This window comes from Hydra vulgaris, chromosome 11 (genome assembly GCF_038396675.1).
Source record: "Hydra vulgaris chromosome 11, alternate assembly HydraT2T_AEP".
NCBI lineage: Eukaryota > Metazoa > Cnidaria > Hydrozoa > Anthoathecata > Hydridae > Hydra > Hydra vulgaris.
This window is the reverse complement of record NC_088930.1, coordinates 53,581,169-53,599,834: the sequence shown is the minus strand read 5'-3', so window position 1 is coordinate 53,599,834 and position 18,666 is coordinate 53,581,169. Positions and strand designations below refer to the sequence as shown.

At 27.5% G+C, this 18,666-nt stretch overlaps 1 protein-coding gene across 1 annotated transcript in view; it reads right to left on the bottom strand.

Annotated features, from left to right (window-relative positions):
- Positions 1 to 492: 492 nt before the first annotated feature.
- Positions 493 to 18,666, bottom strand: part of LOC100202407 (pyridoxine/pyridoxamine 5'-phosphate oxidase) — a 31,486-nt gene continuing 13,312 nt past the window's right edge. The window contains exons 5-8 of the mRNA XM_065809196.1: positions 17,275 to 17,328; positions 11,943 to 12,074; positions 5,639 to 5,709; positions 493 to 834 (exon numbers count right to left, since the gene is read on the bottom strand). Of these exons, the coding sequence (XP_065665268.1) occupies positions 684 to 834; positions 5,639 to 5,709; positions 11,943 to 12,074; positions 17,275 to 17,328 (408 nt within the window). The 3' untranslated portion in view covers positions 493 to 683. The remainder of the gene's footprint in view (positions 835 to 5,638; positions 5,710 to 11,942; positions 12,075 to 17,274; positions 17,329 to 18,666) is intronic.

The following is an 18,666-nucleotide window of genomic DNA, read 5'->3' as shown; positions in this document are numbered from 1 at the left end:
TTGTTTAGATATCTAAATTACTATTAAATTAATAAAGACTTCCAAGTAAACTGCTTATGATAGTACCATTTTCTTTTAAAAAATGAAATAAAAAGGGTTCTCGAAAATTGTATTTATTTTTTGAAAGTTTACTTTTCATAGTAAAAAAAACTAAAAAATGTATATTTTTTAAACTGAGTTTTTCTAATGATAAATAATGGTTTGACTCTAATTTGAGTCCAAGTATTTGTTTACCAGTACTGATTCCATGAAAAAGATTACACGATAATTATAATTAACTAATTATTAAAATTTTGAAAATTATATTTTCAAAATTTTAATAATTAGTTAATTCATCGGTATCGGTATCGGCCTTTTCCCATCCATCGGTATCGGCCAAAAAAGTGCTATCGGTACATCACTAGTATCCATATAATACTATAAACTTATTATCTATTCTTCTTATGAAAAACATTAATATACTCATCTTATGAAAATTACAATCAAAAACACTTTTAATTGATATTTCTTGTTTTAATCTAATTAAAAACATTACAATAGTAATTCGAAGTTATAATGGAGATAACTTTTTTAAAAATTTGATCTAAAAGTAACTTTGACAATAATAAAAAACATAGCTTTATTTATATATAACTTTGTCATCTGTTAAAAGCACTAATCGAAAGTAAATTTAAGCTACGTATTTAAGGTGATAGTCGAACATATGACCATCCATTTTCTCCAGTTTGTTGATGTTCATAATTTGATGACTGAACAAATTTAATCCGGTCATGAATACGACCTGAACCACCACACCAAAACTCAAAATCTTTTGGTGTCAACAAATAACCACCCCTATATGTGCAATACAATAAAATAAAATAGAGCCAATAAAAAATAAAAATTTTTAAATAAAAAAAATTTTAAATAATAAGTTTATGAAACTTTTAAAAAACATTTGCAAGAGTGTTTCTTAACAAATTTTGAGCGTGTTAGTTCGCACAAGTTAGAGATTTTATCGCATAAATTTATATTTGAATCTTGTTTAAATTGTACAAAAGTATACCATCAAGACTTTAAAATTTCGTAGTAACTTTAAATTAATTTTTATGCAAACGTTTTATTATTTTTGTATATTGCAACAAATTACAGTAGCGTTCAAATGTAATTGAACAAACAGCTATTTGTAATATTTTCTCATTAAGTTAAATTTATAAAATTAAATTTCTTATAAGTATATCATATTATACTACCATTATGAAAAACAAAACAAAAATTTAAATTTGGGAGTGATAACTCAAAATTTTATTAAGAGTGAAAATGATTGACTTAAAAGTAATTGGACTAACTAAATACGTCCTTTCAAAACAATATTGACACAATAAGTGATAAACTTTTAGGATATTTTTATGATGCTTTCTGTTATATATAATGTTACATTTAGTTACATAAAGTTTCAGAGGTGGAAAAAGTAAAAAAAAATTGTACTCCAGTATAAGTAGTTACTTTAGTGAAATTTTACTATAATACAACTAAAAGTTACCAGTCGAAAAATTTACTCAAGTAAAAGTAAAAAGTAGCTAATTAAAAATGTACTCAAAGTAAAAGTTACTTTTTAACAGCCTGTCAGATAACAAAGCTGTTGAATAATAAAACAAAAATAACGTAGTCTATTCTTTTATGTATAAATTTAAACTATAAACTTTTTGATAAGTTTGTGAAGCAGTTAGTTTTCAAAATTGGCCGATTTTATTCTTGCCCGCTTTGCAGTGAATAAGAGCCCAGCACCGCTGAATAGACGCTCACAGGCAGCAGAGGCAGAAAAACCAGTGTTCAGTTTAAGAGAAATGACATAAAAACTATGACATAAAAACTATGACATAAAAACTATGACATGAAAACTATGACATAAAAACTATGACATGAAAACTATGACATAAAAACTATGACATAAAAACTATGACATAAAAACTATGACATAAAAACTATGACATAAAAACTATGACATAAAAACTATGATATAAAAACTATGACATAAAAACTATGACATCTATGATATAAAAACTATGACATAAAAACTATGACATAAAAACTATGACATCTATGATATAAAAACTATGACATAAAAACTATGACATAAAAACTATGACATAAAAACTATGACATAAAAACTATGACATAAAAACTATGACATAAAAACTATGATATAAAAACTATGATATAAAAACTATGATATAAAAAGGACCCACAACAAATGCAAATTTATAGACATTTCTTGCACAAAGAGGTGCGGAATAAATATTTAAAAAATATGATAAGAGGAACTTCAAGTAATTATTTTAATCAGTATTACTTTATACTTATTTGATTACGCTGATCAAATTATATAAAAAACTCACATTTTTACTTTGAATTCTTCACACACAATTCTGATAGCATTGGGGCCTTTTTCTTGTATGATCCTTAAGATTCTCTCAACAGCCATGTATGACGAGTTCCACCTAGTCTGATTTGGCCTGATGAGCTGGAGCTTGTATTTCTCTTCAACAGTTTCTGCTGCCAAGTATGACCAACCTGTCTTGTTCCACATTGATTGGCATTTCCAAAAGGCAGCTCATGATAGCCTTTTGTGTAATTTTTCTTTCTGCCGAGGCAGCATCAGTTGTGGCGACTAAATTTAACAAGTGGCATGCACAACTTTGATGTGGAGGAAGCTGGTACTCATGACCACTGTCCGTTTCCAGGATGTTAAATGTGTCAAGGTACTCAGATTTGGACTCTTGGCAAGAATCTTGTTCTGATTCCGACTCTGCTTCCTGATTTTGGCTTTTCTCACTATAAACACTAAATGCTTTGATAAAGTTTGAGTCGTTGTCTATTGTGGTTCTCACCACTTTTCCCCTTATTCTGTACTTAGAATGAATATATCAAGAGTGCCTGCCAGGACATCAAAGGTGTGTGACCCCTTCAATCTCTGGCAAGCAAGTGCGGCGGATCTCCTTTCCACGGTTTTCTCATCAATCTAATGACCTATCACCCCTATGAAACTTTGGTGGTGTGCAGACCAGCAATCAGTAGTTGTTGTAACATACTCGACTTTACTGAGGATTAACAGCAGAGTCTTCTTTAACTGAATGGCAGCATCATCAATTCTGATCCGAAAAGATGGTCTGGATATAACTTTGCAATGCAGATTTAGTGCATATAAAAGTTTTTTAAAAGCAGGTCGTTCAACCAAAAAATATGGATGAAGATTGTCACAAATAAATTGGATCATGAGCTTGTCAACCTTTTCCTGCGTACAATTAGTATTAAATTACCTCAACATGTTTATGGAGGTTTGAGGTAGAGTTTCTATATGCTGCTATTTCAGTCAACTTGGGCAAACACAGTTTACACTGCAGCTGTTGCCTTTCTTGCACTTGAAGTCAAAGTGGTTGCTTAAAAATGTCCATGGGTTTGCTTCAAAAGAAGTTGGTTGCAATTCAAATTCATTTTTCAAAACAATTTAAAAGTGTCATCTTTATTAAAGTGAGCAAAACCCAAAAAAACAAAAAATAAAACTATATATATTTAGAACTATTATATTTAACTGATATTTTTGAAGTGTGCGTTTATTAATACAAATTATACAATTTTAAAATATGTCATTATATAATATTTATTTCATCAGTTAAAGCATGTTATTTCTTCCATCTTGCTAAAATAAGGCATAATTATATAAATAACTATAATTATATAATTAATTGAAAATAACAACTTCTTGTTTGCATGTTTTTTACAGTACTTGTACTTTACTATGTTTACATTTTGTGCATAGTTTAATGTACAAAATGTAAACATTGTAAAACTTCAATTTCAATTTTTTTTTAAATTTTAATAAGAACGATTAAAGAATGATTATAAATTCAAAATGTTAGCGGTGCACGTGTTTGATGTCTTCATAACTTCATTTAAAACGTTAATGAAAACAATAAGGAACAAAGTTATAAAACAGGCGCTATTTTTTATCAACTAAAAGATTAAACCATAGTATTTGTGAAATTAAACAATACATAATAAATTTTTTTACTCAGTAACATATGATTTCAAATGTAGCGAAGTACAATACTTTAGAAAAAATATACTTAAGTAAAAGTACACATTTAAAAAAATACCTAAAAAGTAGAAATTCACAAAATAACTACTCAATTACAGTAAGGTGAGTAAATGTAATTTGTTAACTTCCACCTCTGCATACAGTTTATAATCTGTAAATAATGCTAGTATTTGGTTGAAAAACCTTTTGCCTCAATGACGATACTGCATTTACGTGGCATTGAACCAACCAAATTAATTATTAAATTTATTGGTATTTCCTCCTAAGTGCATTTAATCAACTCAAATAAATCCTTTTGATTAGTTGGCTTGAGACCACTAATTATTCTGGATGTGCGCTTCAGATCGTTGCCATGTTGGAAAGTCCAATCATGCAACATTTTGTTCATTGCATGTAGCAGCATTATGTCCTTGATTATTCCTTTATACACATTTTTGTCCATATTGGCTTGAACTTAAAATTGGACCTACTGCATCATGGCTTAAACACGACCAAACATTTACTGAGCCACCACTATGCTTCACAGTGTGAACTTAGTGCTTAACATCATTTCGGTGACCTACTGAACATAGAACATATTTAATACCACTAGAGCTAAACATAATAAATGTTGACTCATCACTCTATAATATTTTTTTTCATTGCAGTGCTTTCCAATTTAAATGCTCTGTTGCAAATTTCAGTCATATTTTATGATTTTTTTGAATAAAACGACAACCAAAAAGGTTGTTTATGGTATGTTTTTATTTAAAATAATACAGTAGCGGTGTAGTGGTAGAGCGCTTGTTTCATAAGCAAGAGGTTTCGAGTTTGATTCCCATCACGCCCCTGGTAGTACTGCGCTCAACTTGTTTCTATGCGCAGCCGCCTTGTTCGTTAAGGTTCACGTTTGGAGTAATAGAGCTGAGAGAGGGTTATAACCAAAAGTAGCCTCCTCATTTGTAGTGGCCTTCTCCGCCTTAGAAAGGTGAATTACAAAAATAAAAAATGTGTTCAGAAAAATTAGTTTAAAAAAAATAAGTTTTAAAAGTAATTGGAATTTAGTTTGACCATTTACTTTTAAAACAATCATTTTCATTCTTTTATTAAAAATTTGAGTAATTATTCCCAAATATTATTATTTTTTTTTTTACAATTGTAGTATAATTTGACATACTTATAAAAAATTTCATTTAAAAAAAGTTAACTTAATGAGAAAATAAACTAAAAAGCTGTCCAAAAAACAAAAAAGCTGTCCAAAAGTATTTACTTTTGGATGCTACTTTGTATACAACAAACTAAATAAACATGAAATTGTGAGTGCTTTTGGAAAAAACATAAATTTGTGAGTGCTTCTGGGACACAGAACTCACAAAACATATTTGTAATTTGTTACAGTATATATAATTGTGGGTGTGAAAACGCAAAAGTTAATTGATATAAATTTATCAAATTTTGTAAAAAATTCACAAACCTTTGTTACCCCCTATTATGAAAGGTTAAAAGATTTTTATATCATTTAAAACCGCTATATTGTTTGCCTATCGTTTGTCAAATACATTTATGAATCGAAACACTCACCAGTTATCTGGTTTTGGAACAACTTTTCCACTAAATTCTTCTGTCAATTTTTTTCTTCGTTCTTCAAGGTACTGCAAGAATAATATATAGGATTGGTTATACATTCAAATATAAAAAACAACTATAAAAAGAATTATTTGCAAAAAAAAATTTTTTCTTTCTAAAAACACTTTTTTTAATATACGCCTGATTGACTGAGAAATAAAGAGATAATAGTAATAGAGATAAAAAAATAAACCTAAACTATTTAGTAGAAAATCTAGTAAAAATATTTTCCATTTGTTTAACAAAACTATATTGAGCAGGTTTAACAAATTTGTTTTCAACCTGTTACCTGAGACTTGCACAATACTGAACTTATTTATTACTTGACAATGTACTAGTATAGTATAGTAATTACTCACTTTTAACTCGCTTACACAAATTTACACAATAAAGTTGTTATATACGCCTCTCTCCATTGATCTGAAATAAACATACTTATAATAAAGACTTTAAATTATTGTTAAAAACACAATAGGGGCTTTTGTACTTATAGTAAATCTGTACTTAACTGAAGTAAATATTATTAAAAACACTTGGATGAACTTCAATAATTGGAGGGGCTTCTGTACTTATTAAAAACAATTCAATGAACTTCATAAAAACTAGTGACTTTTTGATGCTTCAGAATATCTACTTATTTTTTTTTTTTTCAATTTATAAAAATATACATGGCGGCTACAAAATTTCTTAAAACAATTAGAGAGTTTTTGTTTAAATATTCAACCTATTTTACTTTAAATATATGTTCAATGGCAGCCTGACCATGTGACAACTAAACCAAAAAAATGCAGACATTCTGAAGAAATTCTAAAGAATTTGTAGGTTTATGCTAAGCAAAAAAAAAAATGCTCAAGCTGCCTTTATATTTTTTGAATGATAAAAACAAAAATATATATGCCATATTTACAAAGAAAGTTTATTATAAATTGAAAATACTCTTCACTGGCTTCATCCCCAACCTTTAATTTTAGATATCCAGAGAATTTTGTAATAACTTAGAATAACTTTCAATGCTCTAGTTCACTGCTATCAGCTAAATTAAATCAAGACAAGTTGAACATCTGACAAGAAGATATTTTTTAAATGATTTTTCTAACATGCAATTTACAAGTGAAGATAAAAATATGCATACATATTTGTAAAATTTCAAAATTGCTTTTGATGTTGATAATCTTATGTATTTTCGAAATTCCATATTTGCAGACAAACCTATATTAGTTGCATCTTCTCTTTTTTATAACATTGAGTTTAATAGAGTTAGCTTTATTTATCATTTTAATTTGAACTTTCCAATTCATCATTTAATAAAAACATATTAGGAATGTGAACTAATATAATTTTTAAAACATCAAATAAAAATGGCACCATTGGTTTATAAAATTGAAAACCTTTTAAAAAATGGTTTAAATTTTCCTATATAAATTAAACTTAATTTTAAAAACAAAGAATCTTTTAATCTTTTAAAATTTTAAACTTTTCATGAGGGTGCTTTAAGCTCAGTAAACATTTTAAGTGTTCAATAAACTTTAAATACCTGGGAATAATTTTTACTGCTTGTTCACAAGGGGTTTGATACTCACATCAACAATGACCACTACAAAGTCTCACATCTTTATTTCAAATATATTTTTATAGATATTTTCTCTTGAAAAACATTCATCCAGAAATTTCCACATCACTTTTAATTTTCTTCCTCATTTTTCTTCCACTCAGATTTATTAATTGATGAAAAGTTTTCGTGAAATATGGACAGACGTGCCAATTGTTATTAGTGCTGCAAACTCATTAAGCTTGTCTTTTTACCGGTCATCAAAATTAAAAATTAAACCCATCTGAAGATATTTGAATCATTTTACGTGAAGCCAAGATATACCTTGATTTTATTTATTCATATCATTTTCAAAAACCTCTGCAAAAAGTTCTCTGCAAAATAAAGTTTTGTATACAATATAAAGTAAATGTACAACAGCACCATAACAACAACATCTTTTTTAGAGTTTTTAAAATATACTTAAATGTAAAAATAAGACAAATTGTTATGGCTAAATATTTAGCCATAATAACCGAAACTACAAGCATTGCTAAATAGACTTTGATAAATAAAATGATGCAAATAATTAGTGAAAGTTAACAACTCGTCAAAATTTTTCTTTAAAACAAAATTTTTTAAAAGTTGTACTTTTGTATTTTTGTTTTGAAAACTTATATAGAAAGGTTGTAGGTTGTATCAAGCTTTAGCCTTCCCTTTTTATACTGTTTCTATAAAATAAAAAAAGGGCATTTTTCCTTAACTAAAGCTTGTTCATACCATACATAATTCACTCTCTCCAAGTTTGTTTTTTACTTCTACCATTTTCTCCTGAAGTTACTACCTCTCTACATGTTGATACCCAAACCACTTTAATCTTCTCTGACAAACTTTGTTTAATACAACATTTTTTCTAATCTCTGTTTAAGATTATAGCTCCTTTTTTTGTCTAATCATCATCTTCTCTTTCGACAATTACTACACCATATAAATACAAAAGTATTTAAGAATAAGCAAAGATATTGTATCCAGCATCTAAATAAATAGCAAACATATATGTTTATATTCATATATATCTACATTATGTATGCATAAAAATGTCAAATATTTTGCTTAAAAGTTTCTTTTTTATTTGTTCAGAACTGAAACCTAATATTTGTCCAAGAGTCCAAGTACATACCAGGTACACCATACACCACAGAGAGTAAAAAGAAAGTGACGCGAATTCAAATTAATATATTTCAGAATTTACGGGTATATTTTAGCAACAGTGCACTATTATAACCCTAAAATGAAAAAACAGATCTAAATGGATTTTATTCAAAAATAAAATAGTCCCTTTACTTCACATATGTATATAATTATAACAAAATGTATAATCAACCACTGAACACCTTTTTGGATGCCTTGATTAATGGAATTTGGTCAAAATTCCAAAAATCCATAATAATAATTCCAGTACTGTATATATATATATATATATATATATATATATATATATATATATATATGTATACTAAACTCATTCACTCCTGACAAGGATGCAAGCAACCACTTTTAAGTTATAAGTGTATATGTGTATATATATATAAGTGTATATATATATATATATATATATATATATATATATATATATATATATATATATATATAAATATATATATATTATATATATATATATATTATCTACTATAACATATTTATGTGAGCAGTTGCTTACTTTTTTGCTTATCTAAATTGATATGGCATTTTTAGAAAAAGAAGAAATCGAAGAATAATGAATGAAAAGATTGCTGCTCCAACCCAAACCCTCAGTTGATGTAGCAGCACTCCACTGCGAGTCAGGCTATTTGTCAGTCGATGTATGTACTGAAGCCCCTAGCAGCAGGCTATTTCAGTATGACGTCACACTGCTCACCTAAATTAGCAGTATAAGATATATATACATATATATATATATATATATATATATATATATATATATATATATATATATATATATATATATATATATCTGTGTGTGTGCCAGTATTTAATAAATAGTATACAAATGTATACATAAATTTATGGTATATAAAGTCCTAACTGCCAAAAATTGTTTTTTTCAGAAAAAAAATTGTGATCATTGATATCAAGTCAAATTTTCACTGGCAACACAGGATATTATACTTCTGATCCTGATGCAACACCTAATAAGTTCAAACTCAAAAGGAAGTAATAAGTTCTAGCTCATGAGCTAAAATTTATTATTACTAGCCTTGTCTGAGAAAACATTACATCACTCTATTGAGCAAAGCAGTCAACAAGAATTTGTACTTTTTTAAATGTCTGGTTAAATTAATAAAGTTTATCAACAGCGTTCATAAAAAAACAAAATTATGTTCTGGTCTGATCAAGCTGCCGTACATTGTTCAAACAAAGTGCATGTTTACCTAAAAGGTACAAATAATGAATGTACCAAGAGACAAAACTCTGCAAATGTGCCTGAACTTGCATCCGATCTGAGGATTTTTGAACTGATATTAAAAGGTGTATGCAGATAATTAATAAGCTGAAAATCTAAGAAATTGAAGTTTTGTGAGAAAAAAATAGACCAAAATTGCATACATAGGGACTTAGGGAGAGTACTTTAACAAGAGTTGCCCTTCTTTACTAAATTGTACTGATAAACAAGTAAATTTTTTTTTGTAAACACAAAATTCTTGTTATTGTAAATTTTAAATTAAAACAATTGATAGCTCTGTTCAAGATTTATTTTCAAAGTTTGTTCAGATTTTAAGTTGTCACATAACCATGGTCGCATGTGAAAAATAATTATTTAAAGTTGGATAAAATTTTTTTAACTGTTCCTTTTTTTGTTTTTTCTTGACAAACTTAGCATTTTAGATGAAATACATGACCACTGATGGCCACCTAGTTCTAGTTATTAGGATTATCACATCCACGCGATGCTCTTTGGTTACAAATTCATGTACTTGGGGTCACTAATGTAGAATGCAAAATGCTTTTGAACCCAACCCACAAATTGTTTTTTATTTTGAAAAAAATGGTCAAATATGCAAAACTCAGAAAATTTGAAAAAAACAAAAAACTAAAAAATTTCCAATCACTCAAATATTTCTTAATAGTTCTGTGTGATTTGAGCTCCACAAATTAATTTACAAGCAGGTCACATTTATCTTGAAATAGCACAAAAACAAAATAGGTGTGCATATTAACTTAAAATAGACAATATTTAAAAGGTGACAGCATATTTTTGATTTATTATTACATGTTGAGTGAATATAGAGATAGCAATACCATGTTTGCAAACTTTTGTAATTTAGAGGAACTTAAATTATAGTGTTGTTGCTCAATATCTGTATAAATAAATTCATATTGTATTATTCCATTATTATTATGTCAGTATAATCACAGACATAATTATCATTTTCAAAAGTTTCTGAATATGTTTATTTACTAAATTTATTGAATGCAGCTTCGCTAAAATGAATTGCATTTACAAAATGTTTTTTTCTGGATGAAAGATAATTGCATGAACTGCATGAGTTTTTTTGTGTAACAATATTTTGCGATATCAAGATTAAAAAATAAATTACAATAATCATAATCCTTTGGTTTTCCACTTTTACTTGAACAATTGTTGCATAACCAATTTTTTATGATTTTTATGTTTTCATGAAATTGTTCATCTTCAATTCCCAACCATGAGAGGCTATCTGTTAATAGTATCAATTTAATATTCAAAAAATTTGATTTTTTTGAATTAAAAATCTCATTTGAAATATTCCTTAGAATATTTCAAAAAGTTTTCATACTCATCCTTTATTCTTATTTAAAAAAAAAAAAAAAAAGACATCTGTTACATAACTTTTCCAACATTTCAATTCATTCACTTCCACTTCAAACCTGACAGATTTTTCATTTTGAAAAAAAAATCAAATCTTTTAATTGTCATTTCTTTGGGTATTTTTGTTAAGCCATCAAGTAAACTGATAGCTCTTTAGTTACACACATTTAGTGTTTATTATCCAAACATCAGAATATTTTTCATACTCTTTACATTTCATAAATGTTTGTAATTCTCTTTTAAAATGATGTTGGTAAACTTTAGATATATATATTAGATCTTAAACTTACAGAATCTAAAATAACTCACAGTTTAATTTTTGGGAGTAACTAGAAATTGATACATTTTCAATTGATTGGAACTACATTAAAATTTTGAAAATGTTATAACCCTAATCAGCACGGATGTGTTAAAGTTTAATGGTAAATTAGGCATTATTTTGTAAAAAAACCCTTCATAGGTTTTATTGGACCAAACACACTTGCATGCAACAATTCTATATGACATAACTCTTTAACATGAAAATTCTTTATGACAACAATTTTATGACAAAACTGTTTAACATAAAAAAATTTTATGATAATTTTTACCAATATCTAAAATACATAATAGCCATAATACAATCAAAAAATATGAAAAAACAGTTTAATATAAATAGTTAATATGAAAAATAGTTTAATATTATAGATTTATTAAATGATTCAAATAATCTGATAAATCAGATTTTATCAAACTTTTTTATTAAACTTTTTAAAACTCTGTTATTGTTTAAAATATTTAAATTTATTTAGATTACTATCTGTTAATTTAAAACATTTTAATTAGTCACATATATTAGTCTTATGATAAAATATAAAAATATTATAATTAAAAAATAATACATGTTCTGACGGAATAGCTGAAGATTGATTGCAGCTAACAAGAGCTCCGATTTGACTGGCAAATGGTCTTGAATGAAAATACTCTGTTGATTCTTCTTTTGATATTTTTTCCACTCTTCCAGTGATACGAATCTTTATTCAAAATGATTAAAAACTTTATTTAAAACATATATATAACATTTATTTAAAACATATATATAACATTTATTTAAAACATATATATAACATTTATTTAAAACATATATATAACATTTATTTAAAACATATATAGCAATTAATTTACATAATATACAGAGTAGTAATAAGACTTTAATAGTAATAACTTGTTTAAAAAAGGTATGGAGTTCAATTCAATTCTGTGTGTAGCAGCCTTTTTCTTAAAGGATATGTGTGTGTATATATATATATATATATATATATATATATATATATATATATATATATATATATGCAGGGCTCGAAATAACAAATTTTTTTTTACCAGACAAATTGTTCGGTAGAGACTCAAGTTTGCCGGACTTGTCCGATAAAAATTAAAGAAGTGCTATCAAACATTATTACGTTTTTTAAAAATTACTATATATATGCAAAATGCTTTGTAAATTATTAAATACATAAATTATTACATAAATATATGTATATAATGTAATTAAATACATAATTAAATACGTAATAAAAATGTATAATAAAAATAAAAAATTATTAAATACATCAATTACTATGTAAATATCTTAAATACATAAATTATTAAGTTTACTTATTACTTTATTAAATTAAGCAACAAATTAATTATAACGTTTACATTACACAAAATTACGTTTATATAAATACGTATTTTTTTATAAATCTTTTCAAACTTTTTTTAGGATTAATTCTATAAAACTTTTAATAGCGAAAATTTTTAGCGTAAAAACAAACGTTACGCAATAACTCAAACTTAGCTAGCACCTTAATGAGTTCTATATGATAATTAACACTGGATTTTAAAGTTTTTTGAATAAAAAATATTTTTTGGGGTACCTCAAGACCCTTGAACATTTAATGGGTCCCTAATAATATTAACAATTTTTTTTTCAAAAGTTAGTCTTGTTGGGTCTCAAATGAAGCAAAATTATATAAAAATTTCAAAATATTTTTTTTTTAAATATTATTTTAGATTTTACTGCCTACAAAATGTATTTATCTACAAAATCTTTTTTTAAAATAAAAAATTTGTGTTTTTACAAAGTTTTAATTAAAAAATTTTTAATCAATGTTTTTCTTTTTTAAATAAGTATTTTTTTTTTAAGTTTTTATATAATTTTTCTTTTTTTGAGACCCAACAAGACATCTTTTGAAAAACTTTCTTTTATTAATATAAAAGACCCATTAAATATTCAAGGGTCTAAAGGCACCACTAAAAATATTTTTTATTCAAAAAACTTATAAATACAGTGTTATTTTATCATACAGAACACATTAAGATGTGAGCAATACCAGATATATCTGTATATTTGAATTAGTTCTCATTAGTATTTATAAATTTACAATGGTTTTTTAATGACTATAATTTTAAGGGCCGCTTGTGGCTTGTTATACAATAAAAATATAAGCAAAAAATTGTAAAATGAAGAACTTATTTATAATAGATTAAAACACTGTAACTCATTGTTATGATAAAAAATTGTGGTGTTGTACAAGAAAACTTTATCCTCATTATTCCCCTTTCTACAAATACTACCATACTGGCCATAAATCAATACTAAAATTTTTTATCAAAATTAAAAATGTTTGTTATTTATAGTTTAAATAACTATTAATAAAACAAAATATATTTTGATAAAATAACAATAACATCATTATAACAACATCGCTATAATAACATCATGATAACATAACAATAACAGCTTAACAAAAACAAAATAACAATAACAACATCACTATAATAACATCACTATAACAACATCACAATAACATCAATTTTACAACAGAGCAATTCCACGACCGTCACAGCGTGACAACCGTCTTTTTTTTTGTCTTTAGCCGTCAATATTTTATTATTAAATAGATATAAAATTTTTTTTTTTTGCTATTTTGTTAGCTCAAATAATTTTCTATTTTGTTAGCTCATAATAGGTGCTACAAGAAACAAGAAAAAAAAGTTAGGGTGGATATATTAGCCTCTTGTTCATGCAAGAAAATATAAAATGTCACAGCGTGACCAAAATTTTCTCATTGTTTTTTAGTTTTTAGATCAACATCACAATTTAGCTAATATAGATGAACTGAATTATTAACTTGGCATTAAACAAAAAGTTTAGACATTACTCTTACAAGTTTTATAGCTAAATAACATTTATTTAATTAAATTTCAAACAGGTGCACCTTTAATTAACTTGTGGTAAACGTCACAGCGTGACCAGACACATTTGGATAATTATAAACCAGGTAAATGGGCTGTTTTTTTTAATAAATTTAAAACTAAGTAGAGAAGGATTAGACAAATATATAATTACATCTTCATAAAAATAGTTCTTACATAGTAATCTTCAGAACACGCCCATACTATATCAGTGTCAAATCGCGTCCATATTATATTGCTGTCATATATACAACGTTTTAAAGTTTTTCGGGGATTTCGTCTGAAGACGTAAGTTGTTTCACTAAATACTTGGCACTTGAATAGGGTCCCATTTCTATTTTCCCATTATTGTTTTGAATTAGGTTCGCTGAAAATATTCCTGGTTTTGCTGGTGCTTTTGTAAATAACTCATCAATTTTAAATTTTTTTATTGTATTTATAACATCTTCCATAGAAACAAAATAGACATTGAAATTAGTCTCATTTTTAACAGCTTCATGAAAAGTTATGGCATCAGTTATTATAAATTTTCTCTGGATTATTTTTTGCATTGCTATTCTTTTAATGGTCCCACCTATAGCATCTATTGGTCCTTTCCTATGTGAAGCAGCAAAAAAGTTCCAGAATAATTTTAAAACATGCTGTTCTTCCAACCAGGGTATTGCTAATGCAATAAAACGATTTTTAAATTGATTACTTGGCCCGTCTGTTCAAACCTGTAGTATTTTAACACTAGATTCAATATGCTTAGATAATAAATTATGAACAAATACAAGAATAGATTCTTTTGAATGGCTTAAATCATCTGAAACTATGACAGCTGATGAGCATGAATTTTGGTACCAAAATACAGCAGTAAAAACAGTAACTTGCTTCTTGTGCCAATGTGCTGACTGCACTTCATCTTGCCACAAAGTTGAAAAATTTTCAGCAAAATCCACTTGAAAAACGGCTGTGTCTGGATTACTTTGAAGTTGGATCTTATGATCACGATATGTCTTTGATTGTTTCTGTTTAATAAAATAATGCCAAAGAAATGAAGGTAAAGATTTTGAAAAGGTGCTGTAAAGATCATCAACTCTTCCCTTTTTTTCAATTTTTTTAATATATTCCTTTCCATTACCTTCTACAACTTTTTCCCATTGGTACCATGTAATGATGTAAATAATCATTTATTCTTGTCAATTTCATTCAAGGCAAATAGATTATGAAACTTTGCAGCATCTTTACATGTTGTACGCATATTATTATAACAAATGTCTTTTTCACTATCAGATACAATGCTAAGAGGAAATTCATGTGAATACAATGGAAAATTCGAATCAAACTTGTGCAAGGCTTCAAGGATAAGAATTATATTTTGATGCTGTTGACAACAACAAACGTTTCTTGACATTGAACTAGACAAAAGCACATGTGGTGGGCGTAAACTAGCAAACTTTGATTTTCCGACTGATTCTTCAGGATAATCACTTTTAAAAACAGCATAAGCTTCATTAACATTCATATACAAATGACGTTTTTGCACAGTTTCTTTCTTGTTCTTTAATCTCACCACAATGGTGTCTCTTTTACCGGGTGCTTGACGGGATATATTATCACTCTGATAAAAATCAAGAACCAATTTTACAGTTAAAGCATCTAATGCATTTTTACTAAGTATTTTTTCTGGGCTTGGGATTTCATTCATTTTTGTTAAAAGTTTTTGTACAACTTTAGCCCTCTTTCTGGGTGATTTTGGTAGTGCTGACTCGGCTCTCTTAACAGCTTTTCCAAGAGTGCTTACAGATTTGTAAGGGGGTGATGTAACAGCTACAGATTTTGATTCTGCTCTTTTTTGTCTGCTCTTTCTCTTTCGCTGCCTTTCTTTTTCTGGTTCAGCCTCCAAATTAGCGAGTCTTTTTTCTTTTCTTTTTTTTGATTCTTTTTCTTTAACTTCTTTTTCGCCAAACTTTTCTAACTGCCTTTCACAATATTTCTTTTGACGCTCAGCATGAGTAAGAGGCATGTTAAACCCTTGAAAGATTAGAAAAAAAGGCAACACATTAGTTTTGGAGATGCACGTATTACATCTAAGGCTCAATGGAGTTACAGTTATCCCTAAGAGAGGCTCTATTTATCTCAAAAGAGAGCCTCAAGGATAACTGAGCATTCATCCTCCAAATGTTGCCTTTGCAAAACATACCTATAATTTGTAGTTTTTGTAGAAAATGTAAAATAAAGTAGGCCACTCAATAATCTGGGTCCTTAAAGTTGATAAAAACTAAATTGTGGTTTCAGTTTAGCAGTTTTAAATTTTGTTTTAAATGTTGTTAAAAAATTGTCACGCCATGACGTCACGGCATGACAGAAAAAGATTCTAAAAATAACTTGAGCTAATTATTTTTTTAAACACGTTAGTATTTTTTTAGATGTACTAGATTGAGTTCTCATTGTGCTGGATTTTTGAAACCTTAAGTTTTACTGGTAGTCTTAGAAATAAAACTATTGGTACCCTAATTGTCACAGCGTTACAATAGTGGTAATAGCATTTGATTAAAACAAATGGTATTCTGAATTTGTCTGGCAATAAGTATGTTTTTATCATAAGTAGAAATGATTAGTGCAGCTAAAAGCTTGATTGCAATGAGCAAGACAGTTTTTAAATTTTTTATAGGTTCAATTGAAGTTTGGCAATTAAAAATGAATTAAATTATTGCAAAAACGCCTACTTTTACCTTCTGTTTCAGCCCATATTATTTTTTATAATAGCAGCATACCATAGTAAGCTATATATTTTCTAGCTATATATAGTATTATCTATATTGGGTTGGTTTAATTTTATCATTTTTTGTGAGACGGTCGTGGAATTGCTCAACATCATGATAGTATAAGAATAAAAACATTAGTATAACAACACCACTATAGCAATATCATGATAACATAACAATAACAACGTAGCAATAATATCATTATAAAAAAATCACTATAACAACATCACTATAAAAATACCTGCTTTTGTAATGGTTCCCAATAAAATGTCAATGCTGCATTTGGATTTTCATTCTAAATATGAAAAATTCATATATTTTACTTAATATATTATTAATATAAATTTTACCTTTTGAATAATTATAAATTTTATTTTTTATTTTTTCAACATCTTCACTTCCAACAAGGCTGCAAGCAACCACTATTAGAGTTGGAAGTTACTGGAAGACAAAAGATGAAGTTTATTAAGCAAGATAACAATTAACCAAGATAATGATGACTTAAAAGATTGCAAATTATATGAATCAGGAAAACAAGATGAAGGAAGTGAACTCCAAAGAACTGATGTTCGAGAAATAAAACTAGACAAATAAGAATTTTTGGAGCTCTTAGAAACAGTCATAGTAAAAAGGTGAGACTTAATTGAATGATGAGTAACACAAAGATGAATTTTAGTTGATGGCACAAGAAACGCTAGCTCTTTAGAGCAGTGCCCATTATAGCATTTGTAGAAAAAAAAAGAGATTACGACAATGTGATAATGGTTGGAGGTTGGCTGCGAGAGCAGGTCTAACTATGTTTACAATGCATTTTTGTACCTTATCTAAAAGAGAAAGGGCATCATTCGAAGATCCACTCCAGACATGGCAACAGTATTCCATACAAGCAGAGATTTGAGATTTATAGAGATAAAGAATAGAATCCTGAGTAAGAAAGTGTTGGACACGATAAGATGCACCCTTAGCAGATGCTAATTTTACAATTGATTTGATATATGGTTTCAAAGAAAGATCAGAAGTAAGAATTAATCCTAGAAGATGAAGGGTAGATGACTCATTGAGTACATTCCCATTCATAAATATAGAAAGATATAGATCATTATGATAACAATTAGCTGAAAAAAAATGAATTTTGTCTGAGTTAAAGTTCACCACTGAGAGCCTTATGCTGTAGCAGAAGTGAGATTTGTTTCAAGCTCAAACTCCCCCTCCAGGCATTCAGAGAGTGTTGGCTTCTTATCAAGACAAAAATAAATGGTAGTATTATCAGCGAACAATGCCACCTTAGATGTGAGAATTTGATTGGAATAGAGAATTAGATTGGAGAATTTCTGGGAGATCATTAATGCAAACTAAAAAATCTATATGGTTAAGGATAGAACCTTGAGGAACCCCTGGAAATGAAGGATTGGTAAGGAAGGATTCAATAATCTTAAAGATGTTACCTGATACACCATAAGAAGAGAGCTTATGGAGAAGACCAGCATTCCAAACTTTATCAAAAGCTTTAGAAATGCCAAGAGCAATAGCCTTAGCCTCTTAACATCTATCTAATACATGATAAAACCTATCAGTTATTACAATTAACAAATTTGCAGTAGAACCAGAAGATCGAAATCCATAATGACAATCA